The sequence below is a fragment of the Myotis nattereri genome (assembly GCF_964212035.1).
Source record: "Myotis nattereri genome assembly, chromosome: 3".
NCBI classification, from domain to species: domain Eukaryota; kingdom Metazoa; phylum Chordata; class Mammalia; order Chiroptera; family Vespertilionidae; genus Myotis; species Myotis nattereri.
In genome coordinates, this window is record NC_138077.1 from 22,694,297 (window position 1) to 22,722,209 (window position 27,913).

General features: G+C 36.6%; 1 protein-coding gene across 1 annotated transcript in view; it reads left to right on the forward strand.

Annotated features, from left to right (window-relative positions):
- RSRC1 (arginine and serine rich coiled-coil 1) overlaps positions 1-27,913 on the forward strand; it is a 357,359-nt gene that overhangs the window by 84,890 nt on the left and 244,556 nt on the right. Inside the window, exon 4 of the mRNA XM_081086755.1 lies at positions 16,276-16,449. Within this exon, the coding sequence (XP_080942881.1) occupies positions 16,276-16,449 (174 nt within the window). The remainder of the gene's footprint in view (positions 1-16,275; positions 16,450-27,913) is intronic.

The following is a 27,913-nucleotide window of genomic DNA, read 5'->3' on the forward strand; positions in this document are numbered from 1 at the left end:
TTATTGTGTTACAGTCCTCTGCTTTATGTTTTTTTGTGGGGCATATATATATATCACCTGAAAAATTTGATTCTTTGTTATTGTTTTTATTACAGTTGTTTTGTATGACTGTTGTATTATTTTTTGTTGTTGTTCATGATAATGTGAAGCATTTTCCTGGATCAGGAGTAACAGACAGTATAATGGAAGGACTGAAGGTTTTGGGCGACTTGTAAGTTTTTTTGAATGATGCTGTGCTATTAATTCAGTGAGGTGGAGTTTCTTTAATAAATGGAAAACTTTATGGGAAAAGCTAGATCTATTTTTAAATTATTTAATGCCATCTGTTTTTATAGAGCCCTGAGCTTTACTACCTTATTTTCTAGTTTTCTTTTACCACCATGCCATCAGTGGACATTTACCTTTTTCAAGTATATCTCTTTCCTAGATTGTAGGTCCTTTAAAAAAAAATCCCTTGTTATGGTTTTAGTTGGATTTTGGTTGGGGATGAAAGTAGATGTTCATGTTCAAAATGTCAACCTGATATGTAATCCATGTTAGTTTATTCCAAATGTAATTTTTAAATTTAATTTTAATGACGGTTTTATTTTATAGCAAATACAGTCTTCTTTTGTAGAACTCTACTTAGGAGATTATTTGAAGTATTGTCTTTTTTTGAAAAATAATATATTAGGATATTTGTTTTGATTCCATCTGTTTAGAACTTATTAGCCAATTAAGAAACTTGACAAATTGGTTCTTGAGGGCAGTAATTCATTTTATGTAAGAGTGTTATGGTGATTCTTCCTATTTTGTAGATATTGAAGGCATTTATCTGGTATAATAAGACATATTGCTGTCCATTTATTGCTTATATATTGTGTGTTCTAGAGTGCCACATTTTTTATCAAACGTTTCTTAGCTTATAATATATCTCCATATTGGCTTTGGCACTCTAGAGACTTCTAGAGTGATTTATCAGAAAAGTATTTATTTGAGAAACGAGGGACAAATTCACATCTTAAAGTTTAATATAGTTTCTTTGACTTTTTTTGTCTTTGTCTGGTCAGGATAGGACTCTCGTTATTCTGATCTGTTACTTCTTGATGGAGATCCTTCAAATATATAATTAAAGTTACTTAAAGTAAATAGGGTTGTTCATATGTCTAAGACATGAGTTTTACTCAAAGTTGTGTAAAGTAATTCCCATGACAACTAAGAAGTCAGCAGCTTAATTCATTTTAATCTGTGATTTCATGGTCCTTTATAATAGCCTTTAATAATGTTGTTTTACCCATGGTTTTTTTAAAAAATGTTTTTATTGATTTCATAGAGGAAGAGAGAGGGAGAACGAGATAGAAACATCAATGATGAGAAAGAATCATCAATCGGCTGCCTCCTGCAAACCCCACACTGGGGATCAAGCTGCAACCAGGGCATGTGCCCTGACAGGGAATCAAACCTTGACCTCCTGGTTCATGGGTTGATGCTCAACCACAGAACCACACCAGCTGGGCCTGTTTTGCCTACGTTTTGACTTGCTTTCTTTTCCCCATGTATTCTTTTTTTTCTTGTAGCCTATAAGCAAGATTAAGAGGCCTACAATATCAGGATCAAAAGAATAAACATTAACATATCGAGATAGTGACATTTTAATACTTGTTACTTTTTTAAAATGTTATATCATAGATGACCTAGCTTATAGATCTGCCATTGCTATCATAGTTCATTGAGCCACACCAGCAACATTTTAAGGAGGATATTTGAGGATATCATACATGGGTTACTTGTATGAAGACATGGTGAATAATGAGCAAGATGTTTTTGGAGAATGGCAAGCATTTGCTTTTTACAATGGAATCTTTGTGTTAGGAAAAACCATAAGATCAGTTTGGGGATAATTGATTATTTAATGAATTGTGTAAGTTGGGAAGATTAAAGATTGGAAAGGTTGCTGCTATAGGGAGGGTGGGGCAGATAGTAATTGATAGAAGGCCTCTAATGCACTGTCAAGTTTTGCTATGTTGGTGATAGAGTGATCATATATCTGTGCGACAGTGCCAGTTTAGGCCTGTTTTCCTTATGTTTCAGTGCCCTATTTGACTAAAAAAATATGCCCTTTTATTCTCCAAAGGATAATAGGTGATATGATTTTCCTGTTAATAGTAAAGTAGTGAAGATCATGTATTTGGCTGCTGTTGGTTTTCCTGTAGAGAAGACATGGATCATTAGCCAAGATTATTATTATTATTTACCTTCATATACAAAAGAAAAACTACATTGAAAATTGAAATGCATTCCTTGTGCCAACCTTATGATTTTAAAAGTCTGTGAAAATCAGAATGCTGCTCATTACTAGATTGGCTACGGTATGAGGGAAACATATTTTATATGCTCCTGATTCAGATTTTACTCATTCATTCAGGTTAGCACATTCCTCAGTAACTTCTTTCTCTGTGGCTGCTTCCTCCCACATCACTTGTCTGCTATCTCACAGTTCAGTCAGGTACTATCTCCTTTTTGTAGACAATGAAACAGATGCCCAGAGAAGAAATAATTTTCTTGAGGACACCATTATATGAAGAGTTATTTTTTAAAACAACACTTCTATAACTTTAGGTATATTAATAGAAGAATCATTTCATTTTTAAGGTACAGTAAAAATGTGATTTCACCATAATCTACTTCATCTATAATCCACAATTGGTTGCACATTTTGTCCAACAGTGTTTTTTTTTTTAAAAACTAACCACTAAGAAATGTGCTTATATTAAAGATTTGTTTTTTTTTTTAAAAAGAAGCTCTTCGAGTTTTGTTGTTAGAGTTTAAAATAAATTTAACTTATTTGTCTTTTGTTACTCTACATTTTCACTATCTAAGTCAGTGGTTCTCAACCTTCTGGCCCTTTAAATACAGTTCCTCATGTTGTGACCCAACCATAAAATTATTTTCATTGCTACTTCATAATTGTAATGTTGCTACTGTTATGAATCATAATGTAAATATCTGATATGCAGGATGGTCTTAGGCGACCCCTGTGAAAGGGTTGTTAGACCGCCAAAGGGGTCTCGACCCACAGGTTGAAAACCGCTTCTAAGTGAAGATTAGTGGCGAGAATCATATTTTGGTTCTGAAAAATTAGAACAAAATTAATATATTGTATGCATATATAGATATAATTTATAAATAGTGGCTGAGGTTATCACAGAAAAGACCCCCTTCATTATTATTATTATTACTTTATTTTCATCAGAAAACTTTAAATTCTGACTGGTTATTATTCAGATATTTTAGGATAATCTGTTAAATTTTTTTTTTTTTTTTTGTTTTTTTTGTTTTTTTTGTTTTATTATCTTTTTTTTTTTTTTATTAGTTAAGGAATTACAAATGTGTCCTCATCCCCCCCTTTAACCCCCAACCTCCCCCCCACACACAAACTCGTGCTCCCATCCCCCCGTTGTCCATGTCCATTGGTTTGGCTTATATACATGTATACAAGTCCTTCTGTTGATCTCTTCCCCTTACCCCCACCCTCCCCTACTTTCCTTCTAGGGATTGATAGCCTGATCGCTGTTTCTCAGTCTTTGGGTCTGTCCTTTTTCATCAATCTATGTTCTCTATAATCCACAAATGAGTGAGATCATGTGGTATTTATCTTTCTCTGACTGGCTTATTTCACTTAGCATAATGCTCTCCAGTTCCATCCATGCTGTTGCAAAAGGCAAGAGTTCCTTTTTTTTTACCGCAGCATAGTATTCCATTGTGTATATGTACCACAGTTTTCTAATCCACTCATCTGCTGATGGGCACTTAGGCTGTTTCCAAATCTTAGCTATGGTGAATTGTGCTGCTATGAACATAGGGGTGCATATATCCTTTCTAATTGGCGTTTCTGGTTTCTTGGGATATATTCCTAGGAGTGGGATCACAGGGTCAAATGGGAGTTCCATTTTTAGTCTTCTGAGGTAGCTCCATACTGTTCTCCACAGTGGCTGCACCAGTCTGCATTCCCACCAGCAGTGCAGAAGGGTTCCTTTTTCTCCACATCCTCTCCAACACTTGTTGTTTGTTGATTTGTTGATGATAGCCATTCTGACAGGTGTGAGATGATAACGCATTGTCGTTTTGATTTGCATCTCTCGTATAATTAGTGACTTTGAGCAGGTTTTCATATGTCTTTCTGCCTTCTGTATGTCCTCTTTCGAAAAGTGTCTATCTAGGTCCGTTGCCCATTTTTTTATTGGATTGTTTATCTTCCTTTTGTTAAGTTTCATGAGATCCCTGTATATGTTGGAAATTAAACCCTTATCGGTGGTATCATTGGTAAATATGTTCTCCCATGTAGTGGGTCTTCTTGTTGTTTTTTTGATGGTTTCCTTTGCTGTGCAAAAGCTTTTTATTTTGATGTAGTCCCATTTGTTTATTTTCTCTTTAGTTTCCATTGCCCTAGGAGCATTATCAGAGAAGAAATTTCTTCGGCATATGTTTGCGATTTCGCTGCCTGTGGATTCCTCTAGTATTTTTATGGTTTCCCGTCTTACGTTTAAATCTTTTATCCATTTTGAGTTTATTTTTGTGTATGGTGTGAGTTGGTGATCTAGTTTCATCCTTTTGCATGTATCTGTCCAATTTTCCCAACACCATTTATTGAAAAGACTGTCTTGACTCCATTGTATGCTCTTGCCTCCTTTGTCGAATATTAATTGGGCATAGTGGATTGGGTCAATTTCTGGGGTCTCTATTCTATTCCATTGATCTATATGTCTGTTCTTGTGCCAGTACCAAGCTGTTTTAAGAACAGTGGCTTTGTAATACAGTTTGATATCTGGTATTGAGATCCCACCTACTTTGTGTTTTCTCAGGATTGCTGCAGCTATTCGGGGTCTTTTTTTATTCCAGATGAATTTTTGGAACGTTTGTTCTAGATTTGTGAAATATGCCATAGGTAATTTAATGGGGATTGCATTGAATCTATAAATTGCTTTGGGTAGTATGGACATTTTGATGATGTTGATTCTACCAATCCATGAACACGGTATATTCTTCCATCTGTTTATGTCTTCCTCTATCTCTTTTTTCAGTGTCCTGTAGTTTTCAGCATATAAGTCTTTTACCTCCTTAGTTAAGTTTATTCCTAGGTATTTTAATTTTTTTGGTGCAATGGTAAATGGGATTGCTTCTGTAGTTTCACTTTCTGTAAGTTCACTATTGGTGTAAAGAAATGCCATGGATTTCTTAGCATTAATTTTGTATCCTGCTACATTGCCGAATTCATTTATTAAGTCTAATAATTTTTTGATGGAGTCTTTAGGGTTCTGTATGTACAGTATCATGTCATCTGCAAATAAGGACAGTTTTACTTCTTCTTTTCCAATCTGGATGCCTTTTATTTCTTCTTCGTGTCTGATCGCAATGGCTAGTACTTCCAGTACTATGTTGAACAGGAGTGGTGAGAGGGGGCATCCCTGTCTTGTTCCTGTTTTTAGGGGGAATGGTTTTAGTTTTTGCCCATTGATTATGATGTTGGCTGTGGGTTTGTCATATATGGCTTTTATTATGTTGAGGTATGCTCCCTCAATTCCTATCTTGCTGAGAGTTTTTATCAAGAAAGGGTGTTGGATTTTGTCAAATGCTTTTTCCGCATCAATTGATATGACTATGTGGTTTTTTTCTCTCAATTTGTTTATGTGATGTATCACGTTTATTGATTTGCGGATATTGTACCATCCTTGCATCCCTGGGATAAATCCTACTTGGTCATGGTGTATGATCTTTTTGATGTACTGCTGGATCCGATTTGCTAGGATTTTGTTGAGGATTTTGGCATCTATGTTCATGAGGGATATTGGCCTATAATTCTCTTTCATTGTATTGTCTTTATCTGGTTTTGGGATTAGGGTGATGTTGGCTTCATAGAATGAGCTGGGAAGTGTTCCTTCCTCTTGGATCTTTCGACATAGTCTGAGGAGGATAGGTTTTAGGTCTTCCTTGAATGTTTGGTAAAACTCCCCTGTGAAGCCATCTGGCCCCGGGCTTTTGTTTGCTGGAAGCTTTTTGATTACTGCTTCGATTTCCTCCATAGTTATTGGCCTATTGAGATTTTTAGATTCTTCCTGGTTAAGTTTTGGAAGGTTGTATTTATCTAGGAATATGTCCATTTCCTCCAGGTTGTCTAGTGTGTTGGAGTAGAGTTGTTCATAGTATTTTCTAACAATCCTTTGTATTTCTATGGGGTCTGTTGTTATTTCTCCTCTTTCATTTCTGATTTTGTTTATTTGGGTCCTCTCTCTTTGTTTCTTGGTGAGCCTGGCTAGAGGTGTATCAATCTTGTTTATCCTTTCAAAGAACCAGCTCTTGGTTTTGTTGATCTTTTGTATTGTTTTTTTGGTCTCTATGTCGTTTATCTCCGCTCTGATCTTTGTTATTTCCTTCCTTCTGCTTACAGTGGGCTTTTTTTGTTGCTCTCTTTCTAATTCTTCGAGTTGTAGAGTTAGGTCATTTATTCTCATTGTTTCTTGTTTCTTGCAGTAGGCTTGTAGAGCTATGAACTTCCCTCTCAAGACTGCTTTTGCTGTGTCCCATAGGTTTTGGATTGTTGTGTTTTCATTGTCATTCGTTGCCATGATGTTTTTTATTTCTTCTTTGATCTCACTGGTGACCCAGTCGTTGTTTAATAGCATGCTATTTAGTCTCCATGTGTTTGATTTTTTTGGATTATTTTTGTTGTAGTTGATTTCCAGTTTTATGCCTTTGTGGTCTGAGAAGATACTTGATATGATTTCAATTTTCTTGAATTTGAAGAGACTTTGTCTGTGACCCAATATATGGTCTATCTTTGAAGATGACAAATGTGCACCTGAGGAGAATGTATATTCTGTGGCTTTGGGGTGAAATGTTCTGAAGATGTCAATTAATTCCATCTGATCTAGTGAGTCATTTAGAATTGATGTTTCTTTGCTGAGTTTCTGTTTAGAGGATTTGTCCAGTGGCGATAATGGGGTGTTAAGGTCCCCTACTATGATTGTATTGCTGTCAATCTCTCCCTTGATCTTCTCCAGAAGCTTTCTTACGTATTTGGGTGCTCCTATATTGGGTGCATATATATTTACCAGAGTTATTTCTTCTTGTTGGACTGCTCCCTTTAGTATTATGAAGTGGCCTTCTTGATCTCTTTTTATGTCCTTCACTTTGAGATCTAATTTGTCAGATATAAGTATTGCTACCCCGGCTTTTTTTTCAGTTCCATTGGCCTGAAAAACCTTTTTCCATCCCTTCACCATCAGTCTGTGTGCGTCTTTTTTTCTGAGGTGGGTTTCCTGTAGACAGCAGATATATGGGTCATGTTTTCTTATCCACTCATTTACCCTATGCCTTTTGACTGGGGAATTTAATCCATTTACATTTAAAGTTATTATTGATAGAAACTTGTTAGTCGCCATTTTTGTTCTTTACCGCTGCGTTCCTTCTTTGTTTCCTGTTTTTTCTATTTACAGCAGACCCTTTAGCATTTCTTGCATTGCTGGTTTGGTTGTAATAAACTCCCGTAGACCATTTTTGTCTGTGAAGCTCCTGATTTGACCCTCAATTTTGATTGATAGCCTCGCTGGGTATAGTATTCTTGGATTCAGACCCTTCCTTTGCATGACTTTGTATATTTCATTCCATTCCCTTCTTGCCTGATGTGTTTCTGTTGAGAAATCAGTCGCTAGTCTGATGGGGGATCCTTTGTAGGTAACTTTCTGTCTCTCTCTGGCTGCTTTTAAGATTCTTGCTTTGTCGTTGGTGTTTGCCAATTTAATTATTATGTGCCTTGGTGTCGGTCTTTTCGGGTTCATTTTGTTTGGGACTCTGTGAGCTTCTTGGATTTGTGTGAGTTTTTTCCTCCCTATATCAGGGAAATTTTCTGTTACTATTTTTTCAAACAGGTTTTCTATTCCTTGCTCAGTTTCCTCTCCTTCTGGCACCCCTATTATTCGGATGTTGTTTCGTTTAGCATTGTCCCAGAGTTCTCTTAGGCTCTCTTCCTGCTTTTTAATTTTTTTTTCTAGAAGCTGTTCTGTTTGGGTATTTTTTTCTACCTTGTCTTCTAGCTCGCTGATACGGTCCTCTGCTTCTTCTAGTCTACTGTTGATGCTTTCTATTGAGTTCTTTATGGCAGTGATGTCGTTTTTCATTTCTTCTTGGTTTCTCTTCATTTCCTCTTGGTTCTTCTTCATTTCCTCTTGGTTCCTACACATATTGTTGAATTGGTCTTCCATTCTTTTCATCCACCTTATGACCATTACTCTGAATTCTTTCTCTGACAGGTTGCTTGCCTCCATTGCCTCTATTTCGTTTACTTCCTTTTCTGATGATGCCTGTTTTTCTTTCATATTTGGGTTGGTTCTTTGTTTCACCATGATTTCTCTTCTCAAGGTGTTTGGTTATGTAGATCTCTCTCTGTTGCGCTGATTCAAAGGCACAAAATACAACACAACAAGGCACAACGTACAAGGCACCGAACTAAATGCATTCACAATATTAATAACCCCAAATAAAGGTGACCCCCCCCCCCGAGCGAAGAGAATTAGGGGATAAAGAAGAAAAAAGAGAAAAATATTAGAGAGAAAAATAAAAACCAAAAAGGAGTGCTGAAATGAGATTGGGAAAAGGGAGAGAAAAAAAAAAAAACAAACCACAAAAAGACCACAAAAAAAAAAAAAAACCAAAAAAAACAACCAACAACAAAAACAAAACAAAAAAAAATTAAGAGAATGAAATAGAGGTGGGGAAGAGGCTATTTGTATGGGGAGAGCGAGGGATTGGAAATTAGATATATAAGTAGGGTGAAATTTAGACAGTGGGTAGAAAGAAGGAATAGGTAAAATCCAAAGCAGGAATAGGGTAAGAGAAACAGGACAACAAAAGGGGAAAAGTGAGGAAGAGAGTTTTGGCTTAAGGGTAAATGTGAAATAGAGAGAAATGATGCTAAAGGAACGATGAAAATAGAGTGTAGAACACTAATCCCAAAATAAAATAAAGAAAAATAAAAAAAAATAATAAAAAATAAAATGACACTTGAAAAAATGGTAAAAGGATAGCAGTAATACTGGTTAAAAAAATGTAGTAATTAAAAAGGTAAAATCAGGTGATGAAAAAAAAATTAAAAAAAAAATAAAATAGGTTCTTAATGAAATGGTGAAAAAAGAATTAAAAAAATATATATATAAAAATATTCGGAAGTGAAGGTGCTTCAGATCTTCCACTCTTCTTTTTGGCACGCCTCAGTCCTGCCAGGCATTCAGGGGAGTGTTGAACTTCCCTGCGATACACTGTCCCTCCGTGCAGTAAACCACAGACCTGATTTTAAGGCAGGTTGTATTTTTTTACCAGACTGCCTTTATTTGTGATCGCAAAAGAGACAGTTCGTGGCTCTGCCTCTGGGTGGCAGTGTGTCTGGATTTACCACCGAGGCTCTAAGTCCTCTCTATCAGTAGGGTTTTGTCCTCTATGGTATTTGAAACTGATTCGGGAAAGACCACTGCCCAGAGCTGGTTCCTTGCCACTGTCCGCTGTTTCCCAGGCTCCCCAAAAAGAACTTTCCCCTACAGGCTCTGCGAATGACCCCAACTGGGGAATCCCATGCGCTGGGTTTAATAATCAAATGCACGGATCTAAGGGGAACTGTAACAAGAGCCTGATAGTTGTGCGAATTCGCAAGCCTCCACCTTCCAGGTCTGCGCACAGTCTCCGCGCGCGCAGTCTCCGCGCGCCCACTCGCCCCTGGCACCAAGCAGCCAGCAGATTGGCAAAGTCCAAGGCTGCTCCTTTACATCCAGTCCAGCTATGGGCTCATTTTTCGCGTTCCCTTCTGCCAGCAGCCCTGTGGGGCTCCTTCCCCACTCTCGGGTCACGCTGGTCCCAGTGGCTGCGGACTCTGTGGGGCGCAGATTCCGCCCCGCGCGCACGCGCGCGCGCGAGCTCGGTCCTCCCTCCAACCCGAACTGCAAACCGCACCTTTAGGGGATGTCCAACCTTTCCGTGAGAAGAAGCAGTGCTCGTCTGAGATCACGCAGTCACGCTGCTTGAGATCCCTTGTTTCCAGGTTAGTAGCTGGTCTCTGGATGCCGGCAACAATCACCCAAGATGGCGCAGTCTCCGCTGCTTAGCTGGCGCACCAGGAGAGGCTTCAGCCGCAGTCTCCAACCGTCCCTTTTTTTTTCCCTGGGGGGTTCTCAGTCTTTCCTAGCTGCAGACAATCTCTCAGCTGAAAATCCTCTACCTATTCGGGCTGAATGTTACCCGTTTCAGCTGCTCACCCTTATCTGCTCCAGGACAAGGCACAGGACACGTCCGCTTATACCTCCGCCATTTTTCCTCAAATTTTTAATATATCCACATATAATAGAAAATTTAATTATAAATGAATAAGGTAACAATTATGGGGGCAATAAATTGTGATGATAAATTAAAATTTTATCTTTAAAGTAAGTTTATTGGGATAACATTGGCTAATAACATATAAATTTCAAGTGTACAACTTTATAGTAAGACATCTGTATGCTTTCTGTGTTCTCACCACCTAAAGTCTTAGTCTCCTTCTGTCACCATTTATTTGACACCTTTAATCTTCTTTGTCTTCTCCCACACCCTGTTCCCTTCTGGTAGCCACCATTCTGTTTGTGTTTATGAGTTTGTTTTTATGTTTATCAAAACTAGTTTATGTGGAAAGAAATTATGTGTCAAAATTAACAGAGGGTGTAGTCAAACAAAGAAAAAATGATAGAAAGTTATTTATTTATTTTTATTAATCCTCACCCAAGGATTTTTTTTTTCATTGATTTTTAGAGAAAGTGGAAGGGAAGGGAGTGAGGGAAGGAGAGAGAGAGGGAGAAGGAGAAATAAAGAGAGAGAGATATGAGAGATACATTGATTGGATCACTGAGCTACATTGGCCAGAGCTAGAAACTAAAGTAATAAGCTCATATTGACATTCCTAGCAAAAAATATTGTAACTTCTCAAAATTATATATGTATTTAAAAAAATGTGATTTTATGATACAACTAGTGGCCCAGTGCACAGATTTGTGCATATTGAAAGGAAATTAACTGGAAGAAATATTTTAATATCGCTATTCTATATTCCATTTCTCTATAATAGAAGTGTCAGAGATGAAACAAAATTAGTAAATTGTATATGAAAATAATATATAAATTGATTAATAAACAATAACAACATGATATAACAACAAAGACATGATATAAAAACAACATTGATAAAAACAATGACTGATAAATTGATTAAACTTATTCTAATATCTTCTTGTGTACCACATTAAGAATAAAAACACTTTCAGAGTGCTTGACTAATATCCCTTGTGATGAAGTATTTACAACTTTAACATCCCACGCTCTTCGAACTCGAGAGAAAGCAACATATAACTGACCATGTCTGAAAACAGGTTCAGGTAGGAATATTCCTACTCTGTCTACAGTTTGTCCTTGTGATTTATTAATAGTCATCACAAATGCTGGCATCACGGGAAACTGTTTTGAAATTAATTTAAATGGGAGGCCAGTGTCCGACGGGGACAAATCAATTCTTGGATTCAGAACAAACTCTCCTTCCGCAGATCCTGTTAATACTTCAGCTTCAATTATGTTAGGTTGCAATCTTTTGATAATAAATCTAGTACCATTACAAAGACCCCATTTACTATTAAGATTTCTTAGTAACATGATGATTGCACCTACTTTCAATTTTAATTTATGATATGGCATTCCCGAAGGTGTAATACTACTAAGAAATTCCATGGGAAAATTTTCCTTTTCGGCATCATCCGTTGAATTGATGGAATCATCACTCAAATAGGTGTGAAAATCTCCATCAACTATATCCAAAATTTCTTCATTTTTTTTATGAACGTGCTCATTTTTTGACAAAGAATTGCACATTTAGATATATTTTTAATATTATCTATAGATATACTATTTCCAAAGGTAGCTTCAATAATAGATCCATTACAAATAATTTCATGGGGGATTTCAATAATATCCATTCCGAGAGTTTTATATGCATCGTGCATGCGTGAGTAAACAACTTTTTAAATGGGCAGTGTGCGTCATATGTACCGGCCAGTCAGTCGGTCGGCTGGATGGATGGTCAGTCATTTAGCCTTTTAAATCCTATACTAGAGGCCCAATGCACAAAATTTGTGCAAGAGTAGGCCTTCCTTCTCCCGGCTGCCTGCACCAGCTTCCCTCTGGCACCTGGGACTTTAGGCTTCCCTCCGGCCATTGGCTAGCACCTGGGACCCAAGTTTCCCTCTGGCTGCCGGCAGGCACCTGAGACCTGGGCTTCACTTACAGCCCCGGCTTCATCCAGAAGGTCATCCGGAAGGACATCCGAAAGGACGTTTGGTCTAATTAGCATATTACGCTTTTATTATTATAGATAATAAAAGCCAAATAGCAAATTGACTGAATGGCGGGACGACCAGTGGTTATGTCGCATACTGACCACCAGGGGGCAGATGCTCAATGCAGGAGCTGTCCCTGGTGGTCAGTGGGCTCCCACAAGGGGAGTACCACACAGCCAGAAGCTGGGCTCATGGCTGGCAAGTATGGTGGCAGTGGCGGGAGCCTCTCCCATCTCCACGCCAGCACTAAGGAGCAGCAAGCAGGCAGGTGGTAAGGAGCGAGGGGTCCTGAACTGTGAGAGGGTAGTCCAACTGCCAGCTTAGGCCCACTCCGTGGGGAGCGGGCCTAAACTGGCAGACGGTCATCCTCTGAGGGGTCCCGGACTCCGAGAGGGCGCAGGCCGGGCTGAGGGACACCCCCCCCCAACCCCCGTGCATCCCACCTCAGTGCACAGATTTTGTGCACCGGGCTTCTACTGTATAGATAATGCTCTTCATTTACTGAGTGAACTCATTAAGGCTAAAAGAGGATAGACATTACTACCACTGATACCCATGTAATTCTCTTCCAGACCAACATATATCCTAAATTCCCAGGCTTAGGTCATGTTATCTTTCTGTCACCCACATTCTTAAGTTTTGATCATTTGTGCTTGATCTTTTCATTTTTGCTTGATAGGTCTAGCTAGGGATTTACCAAATTTATTGATATTCTCAGAGGACCAGATTTTGGCTTTGTTAAATTTCTTTATTGCTTTCTAGTACATTGATTTTGCTCTCTAATGTTTCCTTCCTTCCACCTACCTTGTTTTTACTTTGCTCTTCTTTTTCTAGGTTCTTAAAGTGAAACTTTAGGTAATTGATTTTAGACCTTCTTTTTAACATAAACATTTAAAGCTATAAATAACCCTGCTAAACATGTCTTCATCTACAAATTCTCCTATGTTGTATTTTCATTATCATTTAGTTTAAACATTTAAAAATTTTTATTGTAATTTCTTAGTGGTACATGAATTATTTAGAAGTATATTATTTAGTTTTTAGATATTTGGGTTTTTTCCAAGATGTTTTATTGTTATTGAATTCTAATTTAATTATGCTGTGGTCAGATAAACATATTTTGTGTGATTTTTACTTATGAATTGACCCTTTGGTCATCATGAAGTTTCCATTTTATTTTGGATGACACTCTTAGTTTCTGTGGTCTAGTTTATCTGATATTAATATAGTCACTCCACCCTTCCTGTTTACTGTTTACATGATATATCAATTTTTAGCCATTTATTTTCAATCTACCTGTGTTTGTATATATAAAGAACATACCTCATAAACAGCATCTAGTTGTGTATGGTCTTTTAATTCATTTGTACAAGCTCTGCTTTTTAATTAAAGTATTTAGTCCATTAATCTTAATGTATTTATTGAAATGTTTAGATTTAAGTCTATCATTTTATTATTTGTTTTATTTTTGAGCCTGTTTTTGAGGGTTGCTTTTTTGTTGTTGTTTTTTGTTTGTTTGTTTGTTTGTTTTTTGTCCTTTCCAGCCTCCTTTTGGATTAATGAATATTTTTAAGAATTCTCTTTTGTTCATTTTTTTGATTTCAAGCTATATTCTTATTTGCATTATTTTCCTGAAGTGGTTGCTCTAAGGATTTTGCATTCTGTCTCATTATTATGCCCTTATTATTCATTGTATTTGGAGTTAATGTTTCATCATTCAGATGTAGCATAGAAACTTTATAACTATATAGGTCCATTTACCTGCCTCATACTTTATTTTTTATAGAGGTTGTATATATTTTATCTACCTTCATTATAACCCTTTAATAAGACATTTGAAAGTTTACTTTAAGCATAAATGCATATATGGTTTTTTGTTGTTGTTTTTTACCATTTTTTACTGGGCTTTATTCTTCCTAAAAATCCAAGTTTCCATCTGTTATCATTTTCTTTAGCCTGAAGTACTTACTTTAGGATGTTTTATAATACAGATCTATTACTGATGATTATGTTTTACTTTTCCTTTACCTCAAAAAATGTCCTAATTTTACTTTTATTTTTGAGGTATATTCTTGCTGATTATAAAATTTTGTGTTGAAATTTTTATTTTGCCATGATAAGAATTTTGTACCACTATCTTCTGATCTCCATTGTTTCTGATGAGAAACCAGCAGTAATTGATATTATTGCTCTTCAAAATGTAATGTGTTTGGGGATTTTTCCCTGAATACTTTTAAGATTTCTCTTTTTGATTCATCAGTTTGACTAGTCATGGTCTTCATATTTATATTGTAGTTAACTGAACTTCTAGAATCTGTACAATTGTCTTTCACTAAATTTGGGGAAATTTTGACCACTACTTAAAAATTTTGCTTTCTGTCTCATTATTTTCTCTATTTCTGGGTTTAAGTAAACATGTTTGACACATTAAAAATATTACCACACAGATTCCAGAGGGTCTGTTTTTCTTTTCTTATTAGGAGTCAATTTCTTCTTAGTTCTTCAGATTGGATAATTTCAATTGATTTATTTTTTAAGTGCACAGATTCTTTTCTTTGTTGTTACCAATGTGCTTTAAAGCTCATTGAGCATAATTATAATTTCAGATATTATATGTTTTTAGTTATAGAGCTGCTATATTTTTTGTTTTTTAGTTTTTTTAAGCTTTATATTTATTACATGCATGGTTATTTTTACTACTTTAAAATCTTTGCTTGCTATTTCAAACATCTAGTTCATCTCAGGGTTGGTCTCTATTGACTTTATTTTCTTGATAATGGATCCAACTTTTAATGTTTTGTGGTATAGCTAGTAATTTTGGATTTAATTCTGGACAAGGTGAATATCATGTTTTGAATACTCTGGATTCTATTATATTCCTCTGAAGAATACTGATTTTTTTTTTCTGGTTTGTTTTAGCAGAAAATTAACTTAGTTAAATTAAAATTGAAAAAATCTTGTCTCTTTGGGGGGCAGTTGAAATTTTAGTTTAGTTTTATTTTATCTTTGGCTATTTGGAGTATGCACAGTGTAGGGTTCAGCCAGAGATTTGAATAGAGTTTACATACAGAATTTTAGCTACCTCCTCTGACGCTTTTTCAGAATTACCCTTTTGTTTTCCTTTTGCGATGGTTGCCCAGCGCCTTTCCACTGGTTTTTCAGGCCAGAAATTTTTGTTGTTGGAGTTATAGCTGTCCTGCATGGCATAGACTTGGGCTTGTCCTCAGAAAAGAAGCTAATAAAATGGGAAATTTTCTCATCGCTGTTTTCGTTTTCCAAGTGTTGGCCCTTTATAGAATCTCTCTTCTTTTGGTCATTGTCCAGTACCTTCAGATAGTTACTTTTTATAGTTACCTGTAAGATCATCAGTCTGGTAGAAGCTTTCTTGTCACTACTCTGAGACAGAACCTGAGGTTTTTACCTTTTAAAAGTATACCGTATATCCTACCAAATACTGTTATTCATTTAATACAAAGAATGGCTAGAGTAGAGTAGAGGCATAGTTTTATTGTAACAATTAGAAGTAATAAATAAGGTTGACTTTATATAGAAGCAGAGATTATAGGCATAGGGAAGACTCTATCCTTGGATACTAGATCAGATACATTTAGATTTGTTATATTATCTGAGGACAGTTGAGTAATCAAGACTTGATTTGAACCTTTAAGACTTTTACTTGCACTTTTTGAGTAAACTTTAATTTCCTATAAAGTTGACAATATATATACCCCTTATGTATCATTTTAACTGAGAGTGCTTATTTATAAATAATCATACTTAGATGTTTGTTTCACAGAATTAAACTAAATTATTTTCTTTCACATAATTTTAAAGTTTATTTTCTTTTCATAATACAAGATATGCACTAAATGTATTTAATAAAATCTACTTACTATAGGTCCAGGTCAAGACCTCGTCCACGTTCCCATAGTCGAAGCAGTGAAAGGTCCAGTCACAGAAGAACCCGTAGTCGATCTCGGGATAGAGAACGACGTAAAGGCAGAGATAAGGAGAAAAGAGAAAAGGAGAAGGATAAAGGCAAGGACAAGGAATTACACAGCATTAAACGGGGGTAAGTTGATATTTCCATGAACGTTAAGCAAATCTTAAGAGTTAACTCAGTGATTCTATGGCAGTGTTCAAACTAATTTCATTCTTGGAGGTTTTTCTTGGATGGAAAAAAGAGGCGAATACATTAGGGAAAGAAAAAGGAGTAAACCAAAATAGTTATCTCAAATTTTTACTGTGTTTTCTATTCCTATTTTTACTTACTTATGTAACAAATCGTAGACACACAAAATAAACAGCACTATCAAAGCTTAGTATCTCAGTAAAGGAAAATTTGCATAATTCTTTAGAAAAGTTCTACATTCAATTTTGCTTATCATAAGTATGAATTTAAAATTTGAAGACTACTGAACATTTTACTATTGGTTAGGTTTCTTTCAGTATAGAATGGGGACTTAGTCAATATTAAGGTGTATGTATACGTTAGAGTGTCTGTGCATACAGGACCTGGAATTTATTTTTTCTGGAATTGATATTATTGAAACAGTTACTCTAGCTCTGTCCATTTGGAGGGTGAAATTCACTCATAACTGTTTATTAAATTAAAAGCTGTTTAAATGAAATAATAAGTTTGGGTTAGTAGCTTAAATTACAGCTTTTTAGTTGTTTTACTCAAAACTGACATTGGGATCTCTTATTCTATGAAGTAAAACATCTAGGAATTTATCCGCTTTTGTCAGTCTTTCAACACCTTACATATATTCACTTTAATACTTCAATAAAAAGTGTTTATTTTTGATGTATCAATCAGATTTTAGTGTTAAGTTGGAGAGCTTACCAGGATCTTGGATATGGTTTTTTGAGACCTTGATTCTATGAAGAATTAAGTTTATTAAAGGATATAGAACTCTTCTCTAATCCTTTTCTTTTCCCAGTTGTCTGTCTGTTTATATTTCATTTCCAGATTTACAGTAATATTATATAAACCTCCCTAGATTGTTGACTTTAAGTGTTTGTTGAAATAATAAATTTGTAGTGGATTTTGGAATAGGATAACATTATTATGTTACTTTCTTTCTCATGATTACCCCACAATCATTATTACAAACTAAGTAGTTGTGATCCTGAAAAATTCTGACTTCTGTTCTTTTTAAATTTTAAATGTTATAGGAGAGGAGATAGTGTTAGATATCTGGCTGTGAGAATAGGGAAGCTGAGTTAGCCAGAGTTGGTAGAATGGAATGAGGATCAGAGAGTGTGTGGGGGAAATCTATTGATAAAGGGAGAAACTTGGGAGGATGATAGATTTGAAGAGATGTAGAATAGGTTTCTGAGACTGGAAAATATGGACTAAAAGAATGAATAAATTATGTCAATGAAGGAACTGCCTTGCTTCTTGTTCCTTTTTTCCCTTTAGGTTTATACTTTAGACTAGAGCCCGGTGCACAAAAATTTGTGCACTCGGGGGGGGGGGGGCAAGGGGGGTCCCTCAGCCCAGCCTGTGCCCTCTCGCAGTCTGGGACCCCTCAGGGGATGACCACTTGCTGGATTAGGCCCGCTCCTCGGGGGATTGGGCCTAAGATGGCAATCAGACAGCCTTCTGGCAGACCTTGGGGGATGCCCACTTGCCAGCAGGGAGCAGACCTAAGCTGCAGTCACACATCCTTAGCGCTGCTGAGGAGGCAGGAGAGGCTCCCACCACCACTGGCAGCCATCAGCCTGGCTTGTGGCTGAACAGAGCTCCTCCCATGTGAGAGTGCCCTCACCACCAGGGGGCAGCTCCTGCATTTAGTGTCTGCCCCCTGGTGGTCAGTGTGTGTCATAGTGACCAGTCATTCCCAATCTTTCTGCTGTTTGCATATTACCCTTTTACTATATAGGATAGAGGCCTGGTGCACGGGTGGGGGCCGGCTGGTTTGCCCTGAATGGTGTCCCGGATCAGGGTGGGGGTCCCGTTTGGGTGCCTGGCAAGCCTGGATAAGGGGATGATGGCTGTTTTCAGCTGGTCACACACCCTTCAGGGTGGGGGTCCCCACTGGGGTGCCTGGCCAGCTTGGATGAAGGGCTGAGGGCTGTTTTCAGGCTGCCCACACCCCCTTCATGGTGGGGGTCCCCACTGGGGTACCTGACCAGCCTGGGTGAGGGGCTGAGGGACGTGTTCAGGCTGGCGGATGACTGAAGTTCCCAGCCTCTCCTTTTTTTCTTTTTTTTTGTTATTCTGGGATTTATTTACCTTCTATGGCTGTCACTGGAACTGAGAGCCGGCTTTAGCTCTGAGGCTCGGCTCCAGCTCTGAGACCTCGGCTGCTGAAAGCAGGTATCTGGATTTGTTTGGGTTCTATAATTGTAACACTGTTGCGGTCCTGCTAGCTCCAGCTCTGAGGGCTGAAAGCAGGTTTCTGGGATTTATTTACCTTCTGTAATTGCAACAATGTTTCTTAGACTGCAGCTCAGAGGTCTGCAGCGGCAGGCGGGGAACCTTGGCTTCCTCCTTCACTGGAGACAGCAAGCCTCCTGTTCGCTTCAGCTGCCTGGCTGCTGGCGGCCATCTTGGCTCGCAGTTAATTTGCATATCTTGCTGATTAGCCAATGGGAAGGGTAGTGAAGTTACGGTTAATTACCATGTTTCTCTATTATTAGATAGGATACTATATGACTGAGAAATATTACTATGCTTTTTAATACTCATTACATTTTCGCTTTTTTTTTAAATATATTTTATTGATTTTTCACAGAGAGGAAGGGATAGAGATAGAGAGAGTTAGAAACATCGATGAGAGAGAAACATCGATCAGCTGCCTCCTGCACATCCCCCACCGGGGATGTGCCCGCAACCCAGGTATATGCCCTTGACCAGAATCGAAACCGGGACCTCTCAGTCCGCAGGCTGACGCTCTATCCACTGAGCCAAACCGGTTTCGGCTACATTTTCGCTTTTTAATCTCACTAACTTTTAACTTTTTAGAGTAATATTTGGACAGTTGTATAAAATTGACATTATATAAAGCATTATTTTGTGAATTTTAAAGGTAGGAAAAATTAGAGCGTGACTAAGACATGGAGGTCAGGTGGTTTCAGGAAAGGTTCTCATTTGGTAGGGTCTGGGCCAAATTTACAGGTTAGACTCTTGTTTCATTCAGTGTTGAGGTGTTCAGGTGACTCATTCCTGGATAAAAGATTCAGAAGCCCATTCTGTATTTGTCATTACTTCTTACTCAGTAAAGGGAGTGAGTGAACAAAGTCCAAACGAGAGGGCCAGTTGAAGGGCCCTGGGTACTGACACCAAAAAGCTGTGAGTAGCCTGATTCGGTCACTTCCATGATTTTAGTAGACTGTAGTACAGGGTGGTGCTATGTCAGGGTGCCCTGTCTACTGGTTAGTGCTAAGAACACACAAATTCATACCTTTAGGTATATCCTGAAGTCAGGTGTTTTTTTTGCAAGGTGTGTGTGTCAGTATATACAGTTAATATGATAGTATTTATGTATGTACAGATACACCCTCCTTTGTTCCAAAATGATTTATCTTTTTTAAAAAAGTATGTGTTTATTTCCTAAATCTGTGATTTAAGCTATTCTACCGAGAATGTGTCTTATACTCTTTTGTATTACTCATAGTAAGTAATGTACATGTTAGTTGTTAATAAATATTTATTGGTAATTGATCAGATATGCTCATTCATTCATTTATTCATTTGTTTAGTCAATAGTATTTAAATGCCTTCTATTTGTCAAGTACTGTTAGGGAATAGGGACATAATGGTAGGGTATTTCATGCAGGTCCATAAATAAGCATATATAGAAGGGAAGATATATAAGTAATTACAGTAACATCATAATAGCAAGGCTGCTTGGGTCATAACTAACAAAACCAGGGACAGCAACATTTTTTTGTAAAAGGCTAGATAGTAAATAATTTAGGCTTTCTAGGCCATATGTCTCTATTGCAACTATTGAACTCTGCCCTTCCAGCACAAAAGCAGCTATAGATAATAAGAAATGAACAGCATGACTGTGCTCCAGTAAAACCTAAACTAGATAGTTGGCAAGATTTGGCCCAAGGATTGTAGTTTGTCAACATCTGGTTTCAGCCATAAGTACACTTATTGCTAATATAACAAATAGTTTGGAGGTAAGCAGACCCAGGCCCTTTTTATCCTTTCAACAGGCCAGTCTCAGCATATTGGCTTTCATCTTCAGTTTTTTGTTTTTTTTCTTTGTTCTTTTTAAATTTTTTTTCCTTCTTTGTCTTTTTTTGTTTTTTTTTTTTCCTTTTTATTTCTTCATCTTCATTTTTGACACTTTCTGGTTGAAAGATATTTCTATGAACATGAGGTAAGTTGGTTGATCTAGACTGGTCAACATGTCAGGGAGCGGCTCTCAAAAGAAGAGATGTTTATACATTGAAGGAAGAAAGAGATGGGAAAGAATGTTGCATGCAAAATGAACTTCATATGGAAAGACTTGGAGGCAAGCAAGGTAGGTATTTGAGGAACTGAAGTCTTATAGAGCTTGGTTTAGAGTAGAAGAGAAATAATGATGAGAGATGATTACTAGAATACCTTATAAGTTATGTCAAGGAGTTTAGAGTTAATTCTGAAGGCAATGAGAAGCCAGTGAAGTTTCAGATAAAGTAATGATTTAATCATTACTACATGAGGTATGAACAAAATCTTTACTTACAGGGGACATAATAATAGTAAGCATCTAACACTTATTATTCCCATATTAGCTTTTCAGTAGATGGATACTGTTCTCAGAAATGTACCCATCAAGACTTCTGGAATATTTTGTTCAGACAGTTGAGTTTATACTTTTCTTCCTTTACATAACTTTCTGAAGCTTTATAATTTTAGGGAGAGGTAAGAATTTCACCCCAGACATACATATACATAACCTGACAACTGAAGTAGTTATTTTCGGTGGGTATCGGGAGGGGAATATATTTAAATAGAATTTCTTTTTTTAAAATATATTTTTATTGATTTCAGAGAGGAAGGGAGAGGGAAAGAGAGATAGAAACATCAATGATGAGAGAGAATCATTGATTGGCTGCCTCCTGCACGCCCCCTACTGGGGAAGGAGCCTGCAACCCAGGCATGTGCCCTTGACGGGTATCAAACCCTTCAGTCTGACACTCTATCCACTGAGCCAAACTGGCTGGAGCTAAATAGAATTTATTGTACTGAAATGTGACTTCCACTAAATCAATTGACTTTCAAGCTTTCTGAGAATAGGTATTGAAGCCACCGGGATAGCAGTGAAATTGGGCTTCAAATATAGCCCACAGCCTATAGTTACCTATTTATGAAATCTTTTATTAAAAAGTTGACTATTCAATGCAATTAGATATTAGGTAAATCACAACTATTTTAGGTAGGTCTTTATAGACTAAAAATGCAGAAAACATCTCAATGGAGGGAATATATACTTTTGTTCATAGGAATTGCTACCTTTGAACATGTAGCCGTTTTGAGTAGCTTATCTGTTTAAAGTGTGCTAAGGTGTTTACATCTTGGTAAAGTTAAATTGCAAAAAATTACAATTTTTGCTCATTTTAAGTCATTCACAACTCTTTTCCTTATAGGACAAGTTATTCTTTTTGAGTCTTAATTTATTCTTCTGTTAAATGGGGATAACAGTATTTCCAAAGCAATAAGTGTTTGAAGTGGTGTATAAAAGCAGTCCAGTACCATGTAGTAGTCATACTTTATAGATATGTTAGTTATGGCTTTGACCTTGGCAGTGTTCCAATGTCTTCAATTGTAGCGTTTCATGTAATAAATTCCTGTTGATGAGGTTTTTCTTACCAAGTGCTTGGCAGAAGATGTTGTGATTTGGGAATGCTGGACCCTTGAGTTTTGACAGTAGTTACATACTCCTGTCATATTTTTCCTTATCTCTTATTTCTTTATGCAGCAGAAAGTCATTTATGCTAATTTACCCCTATTTGCATATAGGTTATAGAGTTCTGTGGTGCAGGGTGTGCTTAGAACTCCTTTTAAGTGTCTGTTTGGATCAAAGCAGTGCTGTGTGATAGCTGTTGTCTGACACCAAGCTGTGTGGTGTTGTTTTCATTAAACATTTATCACACTTCGAATGTGACAGCAGGCAACTTTGTACCAGGATAACATGTTTTCATGCAAAATTTATTAAAAAAGATGAGATTTTGTAGAGATCTTGTTGCCTTTCACCAGTGGCGAAGGGTAAATGTTTGGTTCGAAAGAAGTATACCTTTAACACGTGTCATTGTAACATGCAAAGAAGCTTCCTACTGTCAATTTTGTTAAGTAGGTAAACAAATACATCTTTATGTAAGTGTGTGCTCTGGATTTTTCTTGCTTTTTAAATTAAAGTTTTTACAATTTCTTTGTGAATTGAATGAACACCATAACAGTGGCCTATTTTGATGTTGTACATTTTATATTGCAATGAAATTTACCATCCAGTTTCCATTGTACAGGTTTGAGATTTTGTCATTAGATATAAGTTTTGCAATAGAAACCATAATTTTCAAAAAGGCAAGGCCAAGAAAGTGAATCTAACATAACAAAAAGAATATTCAGCAAAAGCAGGAGATAAGGTTTCGTAAGTTCTCCCCCAGGTCACCACTGTTCTCTTATTTATTATGTCAGTACATTTTAATTATCCCAGACTTTGCCTGATGGGATTTGATTTGAATTATGCCTGATAGAGACTACATGGCATGAATTGTAGGCTCATTCTTTCTTTTTGTGGTTGCCTGACTGAGAAAGGCCTTGGAATGAGAGAAGGTACTTTTATTTTCCTTTTTCATTCTATAGAGGCTGAGGAATTACAGTTATATGAAGAAGTTAGTGAGAGAATGAAAGTAGTCTCATGCTGTACTTTTCAGTAAGTTTTATCAGATGGACTATCAAAAACTTGGTGGGATCCTTTTCAAGAGGTGTTACAAAAATTACGTTGGAATTAACATTCAAGAGTAAAAGGAGAGAAGTGGGTGGTGGGTAAAGGAAAGAACTTGGTCCTAGAAACCATTATAAAAGCCACATAAACCTTCAGATTCTGACTCATTGTGCTTTGGGGTATTAAAGGATAATTTTTTAAAAAGGTAAAATTATGACTCATAATCTGTATAGATAAAAGGCTAAGTTGACTGACATCCATCCATCCATCTGACCGACCGGTACATATGACACACTGGCAATTTAAAAATAAACTTTGACTCGCACATGCGCAATACATATAAAGCGCTCGCTGGTGCCAATTTGAATGCTGCATTTGGTGGGACAGTTCTCTTTTCAGAGGGGATTTTTCACAATGTCTCAGTGTTGTGCTGCATGCTATGTGATCGGCCATAGTACAAACAAGTTTCAAGTACTGTAGTGTTTGGGGATGTTTCAGACAGTTGTCTCTTAAAACAAATATGAGATTAGGGGATTCTGCTTATAGCGAATGGTTAGTAAAACTCAGAGATGGCAAACTTGATAGCAGTTTTTATTTAGGAATAGATGTTATTGAAATCCCTTATGAAATGATTTGTAACAGATCTATTATTGAAACTACCTTTGGAAATAGTATATCTATAGATAATATTAAAAATATATCTAAATGTGCAATTCTTTGTCCAAAAAAATGATCACGTTCATAAATTAAGTGAAGAAATTTTGGATATACTCAGTGGAGATTTTCACAACTATTTGAGTGATGACCCCATCGATTCAATGGATGATGCTCTCAAGGAAAAATTTCCCATCAAATTTCTTAATAGTATTATACCTACAGGAATGCTGTGTCATAAATTAAAATTGAAAGTAGGTGCAATCATCATGCTACTGAGAAAAATTAGTAGTAAATGGCATCTTTGTAATGGTACTAGATTTATTATCAAAAGATTGTGACCTAACATAATCAAAACTGAAGTATTAACAGGATCTGGGAAGGAGAGATTGTTCTGAATCCAAGAATTGATTTGTCCCCGTCTGACACTGGCCTCCCATTTAAATTAATTTCAAAACAGTTTCCCGTGATGCCAGCATTTGTGATGACTATTAATAAATCACAAGGACAAACTGTAGACAGAGTAGGAATATTCCTACCTGAACCCATTTTCGGACATAGTTATATGTTGCTTTCTCTCGAGTTCAAAGAGCGTGGGATGTTAAAGTTGTAAATACTTCATCACAAGGGAAATTAGTCAAGCACTCTGAAAGTGTTTATACTCTTAATGTGGTATACAAGAAGATATTAGAAAAAGTTTAATCAATTTATCAGTTACTGTTTTTATCAATTTTTAAATCTTTATTGTTCAGATTATTACAGATGTTCCTCTTTTTCCCCCCTTAGCTCCCCTCCGCCTGGTTCCCACCCCACCCCAGGTCCTTGCCCCCCCACTGCCCTCGTCCATAGTTGTAAGATCTTTGTCCAGTCTCTTCCTACACCCCCCACACTCCCTTCCCCCTGATAATTGTCAGTCTGTTCCATTTCCATGCCCCTGATTCTATTACATTCACCAGTTTATTCTGTTCATCAGATTTTTTATTCATTTGATTTTTAGATTCACTTGTTGATCGATATGTATTTGTTGTCACTTTGTTGTTCATATCAATGTTGTTTTTATATCATGTTTTTGTTGTTTTCATATCGTGTCTTTGTTGTTGTTATATCATGTTGTTATTGTTTATTAGTTAATTTATATATTCTTTTCATATACATTTTACTAATTTTCTTTCATCTCTGACACTTCTATTTTAGAGAAATGGTGAGAATAGCGATATTAAAAATATTTCTTCTAATTAATTTCGTTTTTTTTAAATATATTTTTATTGATTTTTTACAGAGAGGAAGGGAGAGAGATAGAGAGCTAGAAACATAGATGAGAGAGAAACATCAATCAGCTGCCTCCAGCACACCCCCCACTGGGGATGTGCCCGCAACCCAGGTACATGCCCTTGACCGGAATCGAACCTGGGACCCTTCAGTCCGCAGGCCAACGCTCTATCCACTGAGCCAAACCGGTTTTGGCCTAATTAATTTCTTTCAGTGTGCATGAATCCGTGTACTGGGCAACTAGTATATACATAAACACACTCCAAAGGTATTACTTAACTCATTAATTAATAGTAATTAGTGAGATACTACAAATAGCTCAAAGGAGAATGCAAAGAGTGGGCACCTATGTAGGCCACCAGGAATATAAGACACAAAATTGCTTAATAGATTCAAAGCTGACTTTTTCCACATGGGGAGAGAAATCAGTTACAACTCCACTGGACAAAGTTAACATGCTTATCCATAAAAATAATCACTTGCATTGTTATCAATTACCTCTAATTTGTGGACTTTAAAAACATCTCAGACAAAGAAAGGTGGAAAGGTTGAGATAACCTGGAATGGCACCCTGGAGAGGACTCCCAGTAATCTTCTTTGAGGACTCAATCATTTTGAATTTTCCTAAGGTTATTTTTGACCCTTAAATTTATTCTTTTATAAAATGGGGATAATGATAGTTGACAAAGTGTAAATACTAGAAGCAGTGTATAAGTAAGATCTCAATTAATGAGAGTTATTTTGTTTTTTATTAGTAGCACCAATTTAATGATTGATTCTTGTGACTACCAGTTTCTTAGCTCATTCTTTTTTTTTCACTTTTGCATCTTTTTAAAGGCGATCCTCTCAGCCTATAAAATACTCTTTCTTCTCTACCTCTCCTGCCATTTTCATGTATATTTTGGGGTTCACTTTAGATCTCACTTCATGAAGTATTCCCCACCCCTCTCTAGTGTGCCCTGCAGTTAGTGCCCTTGCATGTATATCTAATCTGAATAGAAAACTTTGTAACTCTAAAATTTTATAATTGCCAGATTATATGTACCTTGTTTGTCTTAGTCAACATTGTATTTACTTGGATCATAACAAGTACTCAAATATTTGTAGAATAAATAAACAAATAAATGATGGTTTTAGAAATTGTTTCTAGGTAATGAAGTCCAGCTTTTAAGCATTTAAAAATGATAAGCTGAATTTTTGTATTAGGAAAATAACCAACTCTTTTCTACTATTCACGCCTGGTTTAAGTGTGCATGTGCACACACATACTAGGTGTACCAGTTAATAATGGTGGATTTTGTAATCAAAGAAAACACGATAATTTCAAGAGAAACATCAAAAGTGCTTTATTCAAAGTAATGTCCATTGCTAGCTACACATTTCCCCTGTTTTCAGGTAATTTGTGGATAATGTCCCAATAGAACTTTTCTTGTTTTGAGGCAAACCATTCAGAGACAAATTTTCCTCTTCTACATATGTTTTGAAGTACTGCTCAGAAAGTGCATGTGCCATTGTTCAGAACAAGTGGTAATCTGAAGGAGCAATGTCTGGTGAATACGGGTGGGTTAATACTTCCCAGGCAAGATCTTTTAACGTGTCTTTAACTGGTTTTGAGGTGTATGACGGTGTGTCATCATGAAGCAAAATTACTTTGCTGTGTCTTCTGGCACATTCTGGTCGTTTCTGATCAAAGCATGATTCAAATTGATTATTTGTTGTCAGTGGCGATCAGTATTAATGGTTTCACCTGGTTTTAGAAGCTCATAATACACCACATCTTCCTGATCCCACCAAACGCAGAGCATTGTCTTCTTTCTGAAGCGATTTGGCCTTGCAGTCGATGTTGATGGTTGACCTGGGTCAACCCATGATTTTGTACATTTGGGATTCTCAAAATAAATCCACTTTTCATCGCCAGTCACAATTCAATGCGAAAAAGACTTTCTTTCGTGCCGTTGAAGCAACATTTTACTGATGACTTTTCGGTTTTCCATTTGTCCTTCGTTCAGTTGATGTGGCACCCATTTTCCTTCCTTTAAAATCTTTCCCATTGCTTGTAAATGAGCGGAAATTGTTTGCTGAGCAACATTTAATCTTTCTGCAAGTTGTTTTTGAGTTTGACATGCATCTTCATCCAATAATGCTTGTCATTGTTGATCTTCAAACTTTTTCGGTTGGCCTGGACATTCTTTGTCTTTCACATTGAAATCATCACTTTTAAAGCGTTTAAACCAGCGCTCACAAGGATCTTGAGATGGAGCATGTTCACCATAAGCTTCCCGAAGTATACGATAACTTTTTCTTCAAAATATAGTAATGAATTAAAACTTCCTAAAATGCTCCTTTTTTTGGCACGATATTTGACATGTTTAAGTGTTAACACCTTCAACAAATTTGACATATGAAGTTTTTAAGCTTGCTGTCAATACAACAAAATAGCATATATATCAAATCACATACATATCAACATATGTGTAACTCCATCAATTGAAAAAAAAATCCACATTATTAACTGGTACACCTAGTATACATCAACCACCTCCATCAAAGTTTCCAGAGTACATTTTTTATTTTTTATTTTATTTTTTATTTTTTGGCTTTTTTTAAAATTAAATCTTTATTGTTCAGATTATTACATTTGTTCCTCTTTTTTCCCCCCATAATTCCCCTCCTCCCAGTTCCCACCCCACCCTCTGCCCTCACTCTCCACCCACTGTCCTC